This window comes from Sciurus carolinensis, chromosome 14 (genome assembly GCF_902686445.1).
Source record: "Sciurus carolinensis chromosome 14, mSciCar1.2, whole genome shotgun sequence".
Lineage (NCBI taxonomy): Eukaryota > Metazoa > Chordata > Mammalia > Rodentia > Sciuridae > Sciurus > Sciurus carolinensis.
The window spans coordinates 57,138,472-57,157,178 of NC_062226.1; the positions used below are offsets into that span (position 1 = coordinate 57,138,472).

General features: G+C 35.0%; 1 protein-coding gene across 11 annotated transcripts in view; it reads left to right on the forward strand.

Annotated features, from left to right (window-relative positions):
* Mpdz (multiple PDZ domain crumbs cell polarity complex component) overlaps positions 1 to 18,707 on the forward strand; it is a 167,735-nt gene that overhangs the window by 111,171 nt on the left and 37,857 nt on the right. For 8 of the 11 annotated variants that reach the window (XM_047523911.1, XM_047523905.1, XM_047523904.1 and 5 more), the window contains 4 exons: positions 3,530 to 3,634; positions 7,104 to 7,196; positions 14,500 to 14,677; positions 17,299 to 17,409. In XM_047523911.1, coding sequence (XP_047379867.1) covers positions 3,530 to 3,634; positions 7,104 to 7,196; positions 14,500 to 14,677; positions 17,299 to 17,409 — 487 coding nt within the window. The remainder of the gene's footprint in view (positions 1 to 3,529; positions 3,635 to 7,103; positions 7,197 to 14,499; positions 14,678 to 17,298; positions 17,410 to 18,707) is intronic. The other 3 variants (XM_047523912.1, XM_047523907.1, XM_047523910.1) reach the window with 1 other exon arrangement.

Genomic DNA, 18,707 nt, shown 5'->3' on the forward strand with positions numbered 1-18,707 from the left:
TATCTCTTGCCTTTCATGACGCAAAAAGTTTAGAATTGCCTTGAATGCTGTGTGAATAATCCTCCCAAAAGGAAAGTATAGTGGTTCCATTATTGTGCACAGAAGCATAGCACTGCCTCTGGCCAATCAAGCTTTATACTCAGTGCCCGGATTTATGCTTCATCCACTTCACTTTCTCTTTATTTCTTCTTATAAATCTAGCTTAATCTGGGCTGGTGGTAGGGAGATGTATTGTAGGGTCTTAAAAAGACTGGTTCAGTTACATAACTGATTGGTTATAGGGAAAGCATTGCTCATGCAGACAATGCACTGGATTTCTTTTTTGCCATTTATCACAGATAGCTAGGAACTTTGTGTGTGTGCATTCATGCATGCCTGGATAGATAATTTGAGTTTCAGGAGTTCAAGAACAGCCAGTTTAAGTTCCAGGTTTCATTATTTTCTATGAAAAACCAGATGTGAAGCCTCACCAGAATGCATTCTGTTTCACTTCTCACTCCACCTTGCCAGGAGCTCTTATATTTCTGTAATAATAGCCAGGGTTTTGTGCTTAGCAGCAGCTGCTTGTAACATCTGCCAGATAATTACCAAGCTGAATCAGAATTCACCTGCCTTAACCTAAAGTGTGGGATGAATTCCTGATCAAGGAATAAAAGATTGATTGCAGTTACATTTTTCCATGCTTGTTAATAATCACTGCTATAGACACTAGTAAAGAGCAGATGCTTTTCTGGGGGAGGTGTAGATGAGAGGGAGGTGGAAAGGGAAAAGGAAAAAAACAACCAGGAGCACCCATTTTTAACTACATATGTATGCATCTCACATTCAGCACAAGACATTGACATTTGTTAACACCATTGTAAAAAGATGCCACAGCGTATGCTTCACATTCTAGATTTTCTGCAGCACCTGCTGACGATCGAGCCCCCTTTTATGTGTGAGTATCGGTGATTCAAAAGCTCATTATGGCTGTGTGTTACAACTTGTCTGTGAAAAACATTTCGTGCTTTTGTAACTGTCCCAATGTAGGGATAGATCCAGATATAGATTCACCGAATACATTTTAGGTTTTTTTCCTTCATTTATATAAGAACATAAATTCCAACAGAGCTATGAAATTGTTACATTTTACAGTGCAATGATGACTGGGAACTCTTTGAAAAACATTTTTTCCAGCTACTAAGCTTTCAAGCTCCTTTATAAGAGAATGATCCTGTCTGCATGTGCAGGCGCAGTCTCTGGATTAATAGCTGTATCACATTTTGGCATCACTAATGATATTCTTTTTTCTTCAACTCCATGTATAATCAAAGGTTCGTTTATGTTTAAGAATTTTAATACAACTCTCAGATAATATGTATCAGTGTTTATGCAGTTTGTAATTCAGTTTCGGTGTTCTTTGTTGGTGATGTGACATTTTTGTGTGGTCCTGTGACCAGGCATGTGTTGGGATTGCTCTGTGTGTGCTGTTGCATTGTGGGATGCTTATTCTCCTGGCCTCGCTGTTTGTATTGGGCTAAATATTTGTGAAAACTTCTGCCTTTGCTGTTTCTCACTGCTACTCAAAGTACCAAAAAAAGTTTGTAAAAACCCCCTACTCCTTAGCTTTTTTTAAAAGAAAAACAGCTTTAAACAAATATAGAGGAAATCTCACTTGAACATTGAGTTACGAACATCTTTACCTTCTCAAACCAGTTAAAAACCTAAATGCTTTGTATTATTATTACTACTGCTTTTCTGTCCTGCATTTGCCTCCTCACCTTCTCCTGGCTTTAAGGTTTTATTTATATTACTTTTCCCAAATCTTCAGAAGTCATACAGGTTTTTTGAAATAGTCTTTTCATATTTTAAGTTTTGTGTTTATCTTTATTGGGCTTTGTATAAAATACAGTCTCCTGATGTATCACACATTTTGACTCATTACTTTTGAAGGGCTAACAGCAAATTTACTATTCAATATTTTTTGTAGTACCTTAGAGAAGGTGTTTTTATAGATGAATGAATCAGGTAGGGCCAAATTCGAATGAAGCTCACTCACTCTACCTAGTTATCAATCACTGATGTGTGCTTTTCAAATTTATTTCTTGGTCCTTGAGGTGAAAGTGTTACTAAGAAATTCCTGAAAGGTTGATGTGTTCTTCTGGAGCTATGGGTGTGATAAGCAAAGCTCATGCCCTGTTGGAGGACTGTCTTACATTTTTACAGTGCTTTTTAGCTTATACTGCCCTCTTAAAAAGTGACATTTGTGGTTCAGAGTATAAGGGTTCAGCTGTGGTGATTTAATTCTCAACCTGCTAATGACAAGCAGAACCCAAACCCAGGTGACCCCACACTTTGGAGAAGTGAAAGAGTGAATGCTTTCTGTGTAATTACCAATATATCTGAAATTATGCATTCTTCTCACTACAGAAATTATGCTAATTGTGTAATCTGTATTTTATATAAAATAAATGCCATTCTTGTGTCCTTGCTCTCTGGCACTGAGATTTTTGGTACTTACTCTCTCAAGAGATAAATTATGCATGGATTTCCATATTGGGCATGTTTTATGCATACTTCTTTCTTAGTTGCACAGTTACCATACTGACTTCAGATACAGTATTTCTCTAACCTTACTTTTCATTATTGTGAGGATCTTGAACAGCCTACTCAAAAATTGTATCAACTTTGTAAATATGCTTGTAGCAAAGCATTACACTTAAACTTTCAAATATCAGATTCTAAACATTATGGTTGTGCCCAGAATCTAACACAGTACTGTCTACATTATAGGCATTCCATCAGTACTTAGTGAATTAGCAAATAGCCTTTCTTATGTAAACAGTAGACATTCCTTTGAAATAAAAGTGAACTTATGAGAAATTAGTATAAATTAGTCTTTCCTTAAGTGGTTTAATAACTTCATACTTCTGAATTGAGAATTCATCACATAACAGAGCTAACATAATTATTGATAATGCTTGTTAAATGTCCATAATGAATTATTATGAAAAAATATAAACTGAACTGAGATATTCAGTATTTTAATATAGTGCACATAATTAGCTTCTGGTAGGGAACCCAAATATCTTTGGACACAAATTAATGTTAGTATTGACAGTTACTATTTTTTTATTTTGTGGTGCTAGGGATTGATCCCAGGAATTTATGCATACTAGGCAAGTGCTCTTCCACTGGTGTATACCCCCATCCCTCTAAAGATTTATGCATCTTCATAATTTCAAAAAATTGCTGATAGCTTTCTCATTTGTAAATACAAATAATGCCACTTTCCTTCTCATATAATTATTAGTAAACACATAGTTTATTATGGCATTTAAAATTTTAATTTTGGTTATTTTGCCTGTGGAATACTTTTGGCCTTTTGAAGTTGAATGATTTGCTGAGTATGCTGAGTAAATGAGTTGTGTGATAAAGTAGGAGTGAAAGGAGTGAAGGGACTATATAATTTTTTTCTATATTTTAAAAGCTTTCCCTAACAGGTAAAACTTTGCTTCTCTTTGCTTTCATTAACTTCGTTTTGTTTCAGAATTACTTATGTGCCTGCAGAACATTTGGATGAGTTCAGAATAAGTTTGGGACAACAATCTGGAGGAATAATGGCACTGGATATTTTCTCTTCATACACTGGCAGGTAAGTGAAGCATTAAATCTACTGCAGTAAATGAACAATACAGCAAGTTATAAAGAAAAATTTTGAATCCTTAGTTAAAGAGACTAAGAACAAAATAAAAGTTTGAGTTCCTTTCCTTCCAAGATTTTTAAACATTTTCTCCAGTTTTCCCTCAATTACTTAAGTAATTTTCATATGGTGTGGAAAACTTGGGAAATATATGAATATTCAAATCAAAAAATTAGAATAATCTTTGATTCTGCCACCTAGTATAGAACTTTAAAGTATAAAGTTTTGATAATTCACCCCAGTTTTTAATTTTATTTCATTAATTCCTTAAAACACAATTTTTATGATTTTGTATACTGTTTTTTCATCCATAATATTATCAAACAGCTTCAGAAATTTTATTTATTCATTCATTAACATATATATGTATGTATATATAAACATTTTTGATAGATGTATTTTTGCTCTGGAGAATGTTGAGCTGCATGTCTGGTATTTAGCATGTTAAGGCTTGATACAGAAATGTTTGGCTTTTTATAGGTTCTTGATGTTCTATATGTTAAGAAGTAGTAAGTTTTACCCTCTTAGGAAAGGCAGCAACTGGGGCTTAATGCTGCTTGCTAAGTTCAGAGAAAGGGGAAAAATAATGTCAAATTGCTTTTCCCTGAAAAATGTGCCTTTTTTTCCTCTCAGTTGTGGACTTTTTAAAAACGTGACACAGGTAACTAACCGAATGCCAAATTTTTCTTTAAGTATGCTGTAGAACAGAAAGGGCTTCAAAAGTATTCTGAGGTCTTCTCAGAAGATTTCTGTCATTCCTGAAAGGATGTCAGAACATCCCAGAACAGCCTAGTGTCCAGCAGCCCTGTGGGAATCATGATATTGTATCATTGCTTCCTCTGCAAGTTACACAATACCACAGTGTAACAAAAGTATTAGGGAAGGGAAAGGCATGCTGTGTGTTTAATAAGAGGAAGGATTGTTATACTCCTTTGGGTCTTGTGAATTTTATGGAAAAGGAGCATGCACTCCAACCTATACAAATCTCAGCCACACTGCACTGTAATATTTCCATCTCAGGGTTAGTGGCATGAATTAATTATAGTTTCCTAGTGCATTCTGTCAAGATGGGAGAGCCATCATTGCAGTGCCCTTTTGCAGTGTTTCCAGTGGCATAATTAAAGAATGTACCACGTACATGTTAGTACCATTAAGTTCTGGACCTTCAGAACATCAAAAGGTATTAGAAAGTAAGAACTATTTTTAGCATTTCGATTCCCTCAGCACAGAAAGAGGAACCTTGGTTGTCTACCGCTGTGTGACCAACTGCTTACTGCTTACTATTAATGTCAGGTTGCTAAAATAAAACAAATTTTCTTCGTTTTATAAAGAAGGAATTCCTTGTAAAGTAGAGAGAGATTAAGTAACTTACACAAGCCCCACAACTAATAAGTGTTAGAGTCAAGCTTGGAATGTAAGCTTTTAGACTCTGTTCTTAACCATTTATTCCAAAGAAAGAATCACAGTCAACCATAAAACATGTGCCACATAAAAACAAAAGGCAGCATTGCATGGAGGTTCAGAGCTCCAGTTTTATGGAAAGATGGCTTCAGTTGAGATCAGACTGCTGCATTACTCTGATTGTCTTCCCAGTTACTCTACCTGGCACTTCTGTGTAGGTATAAAGAGAGTGTTGATAGTTGATAGACATTTCTTTGGTTCTCAACAGTGTAGCATAGGGGAGAAAAAAATCTAATTCATTCTTGGCTGGATGAGCTCAGGAAGAAGAAAATTAGTTCATTTTGCTTTGAGGAACCCTTACTACTTGAGTTGCTGAAGCCACACTGTCTAAGATGAATAAGAACAATCACATTCAGAGGAGCTTTTCTGGATTAGTGAAAGAATTCAAGATTATAGAACGACTTGAAGAGACTGGGTTTGAGTTTCAGAGGGTTAGGGATATTTGTCTTAGCTAAAACATCAGTACTGTGGTGCAGTATGGCCTAGAGTGTTTTTGAGTAGCTCTCCCTGCTGAGGCTTTAGGGCTAAGAACCTCCCCCAACCCCATTACTCTCCCTGCATGTTTTTGGGACTCTTCCCAAGTTCTCATTCTGTCTCTCTTCAAAACCTACCTTTTTCATCATATTCTCTCCAGTTTTATTTCCAAAGGGTTACGCCTCATTTTAACCTCACTGCCTTGCATCCTCTGTTTCTCAGTCAGCTCCTTGACACAAGTTTTGGAATCCCCTTCTTAGAATTATTCCCAACTGTCCTGCCCTAATGTCAGGTTTGGACTCTAGGAAGCCCAGCCTTATTCAGTGCCTTATTCTTCAATTTACATAGGAGGGGAATTAAAACACAAAACCAATGAGTAGGACCAATAGTAGGCAGATTCTTACATTTTTTTTTTAAAACCTTATCATTAAGGTAAAAGAAATAATGAGACATTCAAGGGGGCCTAGACAGTCCAGTTGCTTGTTAGAAACGTTATAAAACAGATTCAAGCACATTTGGATGTTGGATTAGATAACTTGTGATCTCAAAGTGCAAAGATTATATAATTTGGAGGCATTAGTATTCCCGTAGCGGAGAATGGCTACCATTTGAACATATCCTCCCTCCTTTTTTTCTTTTTTCAGATTTTTCAGTTTCTATATAAAAAAAAATAACTGAAAATATTTATTAAATCAGAATTTTTATAGCTTTTTATGCTTTAAAGGGAATGTGTAGGTATGTTCCTTTAGAAATTCAATTTTTACTAATAGCATAAGGACATGCCATAATTGATATAACATTCTGTATTGTCTGTACATTGACATTTGTTGATACAAAGTGTACCTTTTGAAAAACAAAATAATTCTTGATATAATTATTGTGTACTTCTGTTTGCATCAAACATTTTGTTATATGCTTGGCATTTGGCAAAATCTGAATTGCTACAAAAATTGAAAAATGGTCTGGCACAGGCACATTATAAATAGCTTGCTACCCAGATATTCTGTGTCAGAACTCCCTTGACAGGCAGATGCTGGATCAGAATCATTTTCCATCTTTCCTCAAAAGATGTTCCAGCATGGTCCATTCTAAGAAGAAATACTAAACTCCTGGGTTACTTGAGCAAGGTCATATATACTTAAAACCCACTTGGTGCCTCTTTTTTGGACGTGGTAGAAATTTAGGAGTATTTGTGGAATAATTCCATACAACTCCAGTATTTATTTCCTTCTTTATCAGGCAAGAAACAAACTAGACAAGATTCTTAGCATCCAGCTATATCTCCAGAATGGGTTATGGTAGATGGATCATAGTGTAAGATTCTAATTTTGGGGGGTTGGTTTTCTTTTCCTGCTGTTGTAAAAATATAGTTATTGACCAGGTATGGTGAAAATATAAAGCAGTCCTGCATTTTTAGCTTAACTCAAAATTAAGTATATATAAGACAACATTAAATGGAGAACTCATTGTGTAATTCTTTCACTAGAGACATTCCAGAACTACCAGAGCGAGAAGAAGGAGAGGGAGAAGAGAGTGAACTTCAGAATGCAGCATACAGCAATTGGAATCAGCCTAGGCGGTAAGAATTATTTCTGTCTTTTGCCCGTTTGGTGGATATGTGTTTAAAGAAGGAGGTGTGGTTTCAAGCCTGACATTTGTGACCTTGGGCAAGTTGTTTATATTCTTATCTCTCTATTTCTTTATGTGTACAGTGGAGAAAATAATGAATGCCATACAGAGTTAAAACTATCCAAGGATCTGGCATGTCGTAGAAACAAAACAAAAGTAGAAAAAAAATAATGTGTAGGTAATTGGAATGAATATTTCCTGGATGGTTTTATCATAGGTATAACATGAAATGTTCAATTAAATTTACCTAGCATTTGTAAAAACTAGATATTCAGATATATATTAAAAATGTGTGTATGTGTGTGTGTGTGTGTGTGTGTGTGTGAGAGAGAGAGAGAGAGAGAGAGAGCCAGAGCCTTATTATTATAGGCTATTTATCCTAAGCAATACTCTGTCTAGCACGAGGTTCATATATAATAGAAAACGTGGTTTTCTTAAATATGCTCAGATATGTCAGTGTGTTTCAATCATTAAGGCATATTAAGGTGTTCATACTGAGTGAAATCAACTTCAGTTTAATAAGGATGTATTGAGTTCTGACATGGATCCTGATCTAAAACTGATAATTTTGTAAGTAGCAGGGAAGTAAATATAAGATATAAATCCTGCCTCCAAGGAAGTTATAATCTATTTGGATGGGCAAGTTACAGAAACATGAGAAACAAAAACAATATAAGATATTTTGCATTAAGTGTAAATGTAAGTAATCATTGGACACCCTTTCCAAAAAAATCTATTGGTAACAGTCCTGGTGGTTCCTTGCACTTAGCATTGTTATTTGTTATACAGAGAATAAATAAAATTCTCCAGAGATAGAATACAGTTAGGTGGTTTTCCCAGTTCAAAAATGAATTTGAACCTCTAGCCATCATATTTAATAATTTAAAAATACAGAAATCATCATTTTCTGTTTCTTTCAAAGAAGCAGTAAACATTTCCAGCCACCTGAAATGAGTTTTTATTGAATTTCTTCAAAAGCTATTCAGCTTGCTTAAAAAAATATTCACGGTCTCTGCACAGCACTGCCCACATTAGGAACTGCATATTAGTTTTAGATCTATGGCAGAAAATAAAATATTTTCTATTTATTTGTAGGAAGAGGCAGAAATAAGTTCAATGTAATTATTTTGTAGCAGATGGTCATAGTGGTTAACTTAAATTTTGTTAGTAATCATAGGGAAAAAAGAAGATACATTGGTCAGTTTTAATAACAGCATAATGGGAGAGAAAATAGTTCTTAGAAAGCATATGCTAAATGTTGAAGTAAGTAAAAGCTATATTGGAATTCTGGCTTGGATGTTTCCTAAGACAAGTTTCTCTATCTCTGCTAGGTCTCAGCCACTTCATCTATAAATTGGGGTTAAGAGCAGAACTTTTTAAACTTGGGGGAGGAGACAGTGAGGTTATGTACCTTAAAACCTTAGCTTAATGTCCAGCACAGTGTGAGTTCCTCATGGTTGGTCTTGTCTATAATGATATGATGTAGAATACTAATAACTAAGTGAAGAGAATGTACCGAATCATTATCATTATATAGCTACTTACATAGAGAAAAGGAAGTTTTCTTAAACCCTTCTAAATATTATACCTTTAAAAAAATATTATACCTTTTGCTCACCACGGTATATAGAATCACTTCGTTACTTTTGGGGGAGAGTTCATAGAATATGAGGAGGAAGGTTACCTACTAGAATAATAAGAACCTGTAGTCAATGAGGACCTGCTTTGCAGCATTTCATCCATTCATGAAATCAGCAAGAATTTACTTCATGTGCAAATAGAGAATAGTTTTAATTGAATTATAAATTTAACAGTGTAAAATAGGCTGTATTACTGTTTGCTTTGCATGTGGTTTTTATTTATAGAATTAATACTGTATATATCATTTTCCAACTTCTTTAATTTTTCTTTCAACCCAGTGTTTTGGAGGTCTGTCATATTTGATACTTTAATCTCTAATTCATTCAGATTTCATTGTTCTGTTGCATTCTAATGTGAATATACCAGTTTGCCCATTCTAAGATTAATATTTGACTTTTGCTATTATAGTAATTTGGTGTAGTAAATATATCTATTTCTTTGTATTTTTGTAGGAAAATTATCTAGCTAGAGGAATTACTGACCCATAAATTTATGTATTTTTTATTTATTAAATAAGTTGTTAAATTGCTTTTTAAGGTGGCTATACCAAGTTTTACTTCTGTTTCAAATATATAAATTCCCTTTTTCCCCTATCCTTGTTATCACATCAGAGAGTGTTGTTTCAGATTGGAGGATGGAACATGACACCTTGACTTAATAGACCTATAGATATAACAGGCTCAGTGAGGCAGGGTACACCTCTACTTATGTATCACATGAACTGAATTGTATATTTTCTTCCATTACTACAATAAGCAGCAGCAGCAGCCTTCTAGTAATAAAGTACGTGTTGGTTGCTTACACTGTGCCAAACCTTTTCTTTTGCACTTATATGCTTTAAGTAATTGATTGCATAACTCTGATTATTGGCTTCATTTCCCAGTTAAGTAAGTTGACCAATGTCATGTATTATTAAATAACAGAAGAGCAGACTTGACCTCAGGAACTCATCTCACAGACCAGGCAGTCTGGCTTTTGAATTGTGTTTTACCTTTACCCAAGTTTCATTCTTTTTAAACCTATGTATAAATCTCCAGAAAGACTTCCTTTTTTTTCTATAGAACTAAGTGAACCTGATCTATAGTGTTTCTTCTACAGGTCTCTTTTATCTTTCCCAGGGATATTTAGTATGCTGTATTCAGTGAATAATGAATCAGCACTGTGGTCACTTTGGCAGCCCTGTCTTTGATTGTCTTCTGCATTGTTTTAAGTATTTACAGCCTTTAGATCTAAGCAGTATATTTAAGCCTTTGCTATCTGTACCAAGCCCACTGGGAGCAGACAGAGCTATTATCCAAAAGTTAATCTCCCACTGATTCTCCCCTTGTTTGTAAAGTGGGACTAGTCAAGAGTATCCACTTTGTGGAGATGATTTGAGAATTAAATGAAATGTAGCTTACTTAGAAAGGAAGACTGAGTCATGATAAGCCCTTAATAAATGTTAGCTGCTATTGCTGGTGTTTTGTATTATTCTAGAAATCATAACTGCAAAGAATCCTATGGCACATTTTCTTTAATTTTTTGTTTTATGATTTTTTTTCTTTTAAAGAGAAAAGTTAAAAACTTACACTTAAATATGTACGTGAAGTAGATAAACTTACTGACTGGTTCACTTTACCAATTTACCTTAGGAACTACTTTAAGAAGCAGAAAAGGATGTTTTTGTTTCTTTCAGTTTCTAGAGTGAGAGAAAAATGATGTTTTTAACTAGTTTATCTACACAGATTTTGAAGGATCATTCTTTCAAACTAAAGAAGTAAAGTTTCTGGGATTATAGATTCCAGTTCAGAAAAAAGTTCTGACCAAAGGATAATTGTTTGTCCGCATCTGTGTTTATCTAATTCATTGACCATCCTACCTGTTTGTCTGGGGTGCTTTTTATTTTATTTTATTTTATTTATTTTTTTTATTATTGTAAACAAATGGGATACATGTTGTTTCTCTGTACATGGCGTAAAGGCATACCATTTGTGTAATCATAAATTTACATAGGGTAATGTTGTTTGATTCATTCTGTTATTTTTTCCCTTCCCTCCCACCCCTCTTTTCCCTCTATACAGTCCTTCCTTCCTCCATTCTTGCCCCCGTCCTTAACCCTAACTCTAACCCTAACACTAACCCCTCCCACCCCCCATTATGTGTCATCATCCTCTTATTAGCAATATCATTCATCCTTTGGTTTTTTGAGATTGGCTTATCTCACTTAGCATGATATTCTCCAGTTTCATCCATTTGCCTGCAAATGCCATAATTTTATCATTCTTTATGGCTGAGTAATATTCCATTGTATATATATGCCACAGTTTCTTTATCCATTCATCAATTGAAGGACATCTAGGTTGGTTCCACAATCTAGCTATTGTGAACTGAGCAGCTATGAACATTGATATGGCTGTATCTCTGTAATATGCTGATTTTAAGTCCTTTGGGTATAGGCCAAGGAGTGGGATAGCTGGGTCAAATGGTGGTTCCATTCCAAGTTTTCTAAGGAATCTCCACACTGCTTTCCAGAGTGGCTGCACTAATTTGCAGCCCCACCAGCAATGTATGAGTGTACCTTTCTCCCCACATCCTTGCCAACACCTGTTGTTGCTTGTATTCTTGATAATCGCCATTCTAATTGGGGTGAGATGGAATCTTAGGGTGGTTTTGATTTGCATTTCTCTTATTACTAGAGATGTTGAACATTTTTCCATGTGTTTGTTGATTGCTTGTAGATCTTCTTCTGTGAAGTGTCTGTTCATTTCCTTAGCCCATTTGTCGATTGGATTATTTGCATTCTTGGTGTAGAGTTTTTTGAGTTCTTTATAGATTCTGGAGATTAGTGCTCTATCTGAAGTATGATTGGCAAAAATTTTCTCCCACTCTGTAGGCTCTTTCTTCGCATTGCTGATAGTTTCCTTTGCTGAGAGAAAGCTTTTTCGTTAGAATCTATCCCAGTTATTAATTCTTGCTTTTATTTCTTGTGCTATTGGAGTCCTGTTGAGGAAGTCTGGTCCTAAGCCGACATGTTGAAGCTCTGGACCTACTTTTTCTTCTATAAGATGCAAGGTCTCTGGTCTGATTCCGAGGTCCTTGATCCATTTTGAGTTGAGTTTCATGCATGGTGAGAGATACGGGTTTAGTTTCATTCTGTTGCATATGATTTTCCAGTTTTCCCAGCACCATTTGTTGAAGAGGCTATCTTTTCTCCATTGCATATTTTTGGCCCCTTTGTCTAGTATGAGGAAATTATATTTATTTGGGTTTGTGTCCGTGTCCTCTATTCTGTACCATTGACCCACCTTTCTATTTTGGTACCAATACCATGCTGTTTTTGTTACTATTGCTTTGTAGTAGAGTTGAAGATCTGGTATTGCGATACCCCCTGCTTCACACTTTCTGCCAAGGATTGCTTTAGCTATTCTGGGTTTTTTATTCTTCCAGATGAATTTCATAATTTCTGTAAGGTACATCATTGGGGTTTTAATTGGAATTGCATTGAATCTGTAAAGAACTTTTGGTAGTATGGCCATTTTGACAATATTAATTCTTCTTATCCAAGAACATGGGAGATCTTTCCATCTTCTAAGGTTTTCTTTAATTTCTTTCTTTAGTGTTCTGTTGGGGTGCTTTTTAATCCCCAACCTTTTCTTTCTGAAATCTCCTCCATTTCATAAGAGTCCTTACTTCACCTTTCCTCTGAGGGAGTATCTGAAATGTCAATGCTCTGGTCATGTTTGACTTTGCTGTCTTTTCCAGCCTAATGTCCAGCACTGCCTTCTTTTGTGAGGCATGGAAGAGACTGCAGGTTATCATAACTTCCTTAAGCTCTCTGTTCTTCCAGCACCCTCAGCTGATGCCTCATCTACTGCAAATTACCTTATTTTTATATCCCTGCCTTTTCACAAGAAATACACTTTAAATCCATTCATAACTCTTAGAACTATTTACAATTATTACAAATGAGTCACATGTTTATTTTGTGGGTAGGGGAAGCTCATTCAAGGCAGAGGAAGTAGCAAGTGCCAAGGCCCCAAGGCAGGAACATGCCTACAAATTTAAGGAACAATAAGGAGATGATAGGGTGACAGAGTGAGAAGAGCATAGTGTAGTTTAGGGAGGTTAAAGAGGTAGTGGAGTTATCAGATCATGTAGGATTTTGTCAGCCACTGTTCTTCATGCCCTGACTATTAATGACCAGGTCTGCCTTGGCAAGAAAGACTTCTACACAGGCAAGTTTCTAACAGTATGTGCAGGAGTGTTCTTTCTCTGGATTTGGCTGTTAAGCTTAGAAGCTGCCATCTGTTCAGTGGTAGCAGAATTTCCTGATTACTTAATTTCTGTAATATTAAACCTCCTGCAAAATGGTACTTTCACATTGGTCTGTGCCCCAGCCTGGTGTGTGAGACCAATATTTATGTATAACAAATCAGCTTCATAAATAAATAGTATTTATATCAGACCCTACAAAACACATAATTGTGAAAGTACTTAAAATCTATCTTGTTTTTAGTATTAATATACCATTGGTTTTAAAACATTTATCCTTTAATTTTTAACCATTTTTAAGTGGTCTACATTCACATTGCTATGTGACCATCACACCCTCCATCAACAGAGCTTATTTTCATCTTGTAAAACTGGAACTCTGTGCCCATTAAGCAATAACTTTCATTTCATCCTCCTCCATCCCCTGGCAACCACCATTCTTTTTTCTATGAACTTCACTGTTGCAGCTACATCATATGAGTGTAGTCATGTTGCATTTGTCATTTATTCCACTTAGCTGACCTATTTCACTTAGCATAGTGTCTTCAAACATTATCCTTGTTGAAATGTGTTTCAGAATTTTCTTCCTTTTTAAGATTAATATTCCATTGCATTATACACCATTTTGTTTATCCCTTTCACTAATTTTCATGGATACTTCCACCTTTGACTATTGTGAACAGTGCTTCTGTGGGATAGGTGGACAAAATGTCCCTTTGAGACCCTACTTTGAGTTCTTTTACACATATTCCAGAAGTGGAATTATATTTTTAATTTTTTTTGAAGAATCAATATTCTGTTTTCCATAGCAGCTGCCCCATTTCACATTTCCTCCAGCAATGCACAGGGTTCCATTTCTCTACATTCTCTCTAGTACTAATTATTTTTTGCTTTTTTGATAGTTGCTATCCTAATGGGTGTGAAATAGTATCTTACTGTGTATTGATTTGTATCTCTGCTGATTAGTAATATTAAGCATCTTTTCATGTGTTTATGGGCCACTTACATATCTTCTTTAGATAGTCATTTTTTCATATTATTTATCTAGGTTTTCATCTACTTGTTGGGTTTTTTTTTTTTTTTTTTGGTAATTGAGTTGTAGAAATTCTCTGTGTTCTGGATTTTAATCCTTATCAGATATGATTATCAAACATTATTTTCCTCCTGTGTGTTGTTTTCTTTTGCTTTGGATAGTGTCCTTAGATATACAAGGTTTTCATTTTGATGAAATACAATTGGTCTGTTTTTCTTTATTGTCTGTGTCTTTGATGTCATAAACAGGAAGACATTACTAAATTTAGCATCAGGAAGCTTTTTCTCTAAGTTTTCTTCTGAGAGTTTAAATTTTTATTTTTTTGTAGGGTTGAACTTTGGAGAGAACCAAGCAAATCCTTGGGCATCAGCATTGTTGGTGGACGGGGAATGGGAAGTCGCCTCAGCAATGGTGAAGTGATGAGGGGCATCTTCATCAAGCATGTTCTTGAAGATAGTCCAGCTGGCAAAAATGGAACCTTGAAATCTGGAGACAGAATAGTGGAGGTACCCTCCAGTGAGCTTTCTCTACCAAAGTTCACTACTCCTCTGTCTTCTGTATCAAAGGGTTGTCATCTTTACATGGTTACTCAACCCAGTGTTAGAGCCTGCTATTTATGGCTGAGGCAGTTCTAATTTCTTTCATCTATAATTGTTTTATATCTATGATGAAAGATTGTGTATTTTGATGTAGAGACTAATGTTTAGAGATCTACTCAACCACTTTTAAAAACATTGGCCCCAATGTAAAATAATCATGCTCTGTTTGAAAGAATACAGCCAGTTTCTTAGGGAAAAACTAAATTATTTAAAATTATATGTATACATATAAAATATATATATTATAATTTAGTTCACCAATGAGGTTTTATTTCCAGAAATACTTTATAATTTCATTGCTGCTAAACTTTGTTGGATGAGATTTTGTTCCACATACATCTTTTTTGGTAACATCTTCAACGATATAACCTTGATTTCTTTTTGCATAAATGTTTCCCTGTCAGTCCTTTTCCCTTCTCAGGGCTGAACTATTCACCACTGAAGGCTATGTGTGTGCATAGGCATAGGCATATGTTCACGTGGGAGCACATATTTTCTTACGTGGGAGGTAGAAGTATGTAGTCACATTACACCTACCCTTAGTTCAAAGCTTAATAATTTAGGCAAATTGTTTTCTGATGACACATTCATTTACTCACGGGGTATTGCTGGAGCAGCCATTGCATTCCAAGTGCTGTACCAGGCTCTGGGTGCCTGCCCAGTGAGAAGGACAGATTTGGCAAGTAATCAAGTAACTTCAGAGCAGTAAGATACACTATTTTATCAAGTTAAGCACAGTTTTATTTAAAATGGTAAACATATAGGTATCTGACCCAGATTTTCTGATTTATAGAAGAATAAAAAAGGGAAAACTTTCTAATAATAACTTTATTACTGTAAGAGCCACTGTATTTGTTTTATGCATGATTGTCTCATTTTCAAAGTATTTAGAATTTACATATTAAAATGCTTTAATTGTTTAGGTTATAACATATCAACTATACTTTAAAATGAATCTTTTTAGGATTTACTTATTTAGGCCTTCATTATCTCTGAGAGCTGAAGAAGGAAGAAATTTAGATTTGAGAGAAAACAAATTTCAGTTTGTCCCTTTTTTCTTCCCTGTGGCAGTTGATAAAGAATACTTATATGCTTCCTCCCTGCTGTGCCTTACCTTTTGTTAGATGATGTGTTAGCCCCCTTTTAAAGTACTCTTTTAATTAGAGTTCCATCTAAAATTTTCATTTTTAGATCATCACTAGGAATTTTATGTGTACTTCACTATTAAAAACCTTTGTCTTAAAGAGAAATGTAAGAATTATTTATAATTATTTCTATAAAAGATTGGTCATAGTTTACCCCCAAATATTGTTTAAATATATTGAATTAAGCATCCCTTTCAAATAAAAAGGAGAGCATTTTTGCATTGTAAAATAACTATGCAATTTAGCAGTGATTTGTTGAGTGCTTTACGTGCAGGGAAGTAAGAAAGCCTTAGGCCTCTGTAATGCTGAGGATCCTAAAAGTGCCTGTGCTTTGTTTCTGGAAATGTATGTAGGTTAGGTTGAGCAGAGACCTATAAAGTGTTCTGTTTAGATTATAGAGTTCTTTGGATTTGAGCAAAGATACATGGCAGCCTGTTAAATTTTCCCACTACTGTAATATATAGTAGAGATAAATACCGACTTTTGTTTTTTAAAACCATGAACAAAACATTGAAAAAAATATTGTTATGGTCTTCAAATATCAACCTGAGGGAGGTTTTCAGATAAAGATATTAATATTCTATGCTGAGACCTAATAATCGATCTTCTTTTCCAGATTTGTGACCACTAAGAGCTTATTTGGTAATTGGAAATGATGATAATATCTAGTTTTCTGACAGGATTAGCATTTGGCCTTTTAAACTATTTTCCTTCTTGTTCATGTAGTATATAAGCTGAACTGATCATCACAAGAGCAAGCCATGGTCAATTAGGAGTTACAAAATAACTTTAATTTTTAAGCTATTTATGCAGTAATTACTAACAAATGAGCACAATTTCTTGGCTTCCAGCTCCTGTCATGTCTACTGCAAAGATTCCTTTTCGAAACTAACCTTACCATCATCTGGTTTTTCTGAATATCAGAATTTTGTTTTTAACTTAAAGCTTCCAGTACAGAGAAAATAAACAAAGCATTTCCTACCTACTTCCCAAATCCCATTCCATACTGAATTGGAACAAATTCAGTACAGTGACTTTCATGATGAAGACAGTGCTATTGGGTAGTTACCTCATATTATTTATGTAATCATGCTGATTTAAAGAACAACTGAGCAATGTAAGGAATGCAGAAATAGAGCTTTCTTTCCAGTTGGTTATTATTTCAGTTAGCTATCAGAGACAGAAACCTGTGGCCAAAACAGGGGACCACAAGTCTGATGAACAGGTGAAACATTTTGCAGCCTCACAAGTAGTCTTAATTATTTTTGATTCTGAACCAAATTTTCCAGGAGCCTAGCCAAGGATCCTCAAAACCTGAGATCCACAAATTGTTCTTTTGTTCTGTAGCTTCTTGAAATGTTAAGCTGAGGCCTTCCATTGCAGGTGGATGGAATGGACCTCAGAGATGCAAGCCATGAACAAGCTGTGGAAGCCATTCGGAAAGCAGGCAACCCTGTAGTCTTTATGGTACAGAGCATTATAAACAGACCAAGGGTAAGCGAACACAGAGGGCAAGGTAGGCATATCCAAACAATGCTCAACTTGGAGTCTAATGTAGCAACTGCCAAGTTGTCTGTATGAGCAGATATGGATTCTTGAAGTCTCAAAGACTTGTTAAAAGTTTCTTTTATTTTTTAAACATTGAGTTTTCCTGAACATCCCTTCTACTATGTTCAATAAAGACTTGAGGTCTATTGAAAACTCACAGAAGTAGGATTTAATGGTGGCCATAGGTGTCTTGATGGTTAACTATTTTTATTCATTGTTGACACAAAATTATACAAGCTGTTGAAAGGAATATGATGCATTCAAGTTAATAGTTGTGCTCTTTTATGGAGAACCTGAGAAGCAGAAAAGATTATGTTTTCTTTAAACATATTCTGTAGACAGTTTCCTGTCTTTGATGTATTTATGCTTCTCACTGAACAAGATTTCTACAAGGGGGATTTTTTTTTTTTTTTTAAATTTACAAGTGTTCATGATTGCTGTTTCTAGCCACAATCACTATATATATAACTTGTCACTATATAGCTAATAATGGACAGAACTTGTTAAACCAGTTTACCTTCAGTCATCACAAGTAAAAGAACTTTAAAACATATTTTAGAAAACATAAGCACATTTAATGAACATTATTGAGAGAGAAGATACAAAATGAGGCTTCCTGTATTTTATAAGACCTATTGATGCTGAATGTGAAAATTATGCTAAGAGTTTAAAATTGTTCTTCATATTCCTTCTATATATCTCATTGAAAAAAATTCATATATAGCCGTTATTAAATGTATTTGTGTCAGATGACCCTGAGAAAGTTTTGCAGAACATACCCTCTTGCTCATAAGTTTTTATACCATTTCTGGAGGTTCATAAATCTCCTGAAGCTCTCAGAGACTCCATTTCTGGATTTAATTTAACAACCCCTGTCATACTAATTCCCTTTGAATTATCTGCTTACTGGTTGAATTATCTGCTTCTTTAGGTTTGGTTATCTTTAAAAGAAAAATGTCAACATATGGGAGGGAAGTTAAAGGCAAAATACATTTGAGTTTTAAATAGTAAAATTATGAATTTAAGATACAAATGCTGAAATGATGAATGGAAAGTAGTGAACAGCCCTGCATGTGAGAGAGTAAAAGTAGCATCAGCCTTGTTTGCCATGGAGTGCAGAGTGACCAGGTTGGTCTTACTGGCCTTCCTTTTGTCCTCAATGCAGGTGTAACTCCAGTCAGGGTTCACTGTAAGGAACAAATTCAGCAGTTCTTAATGTGTGCAGTTATCTTCACATCTGCAGT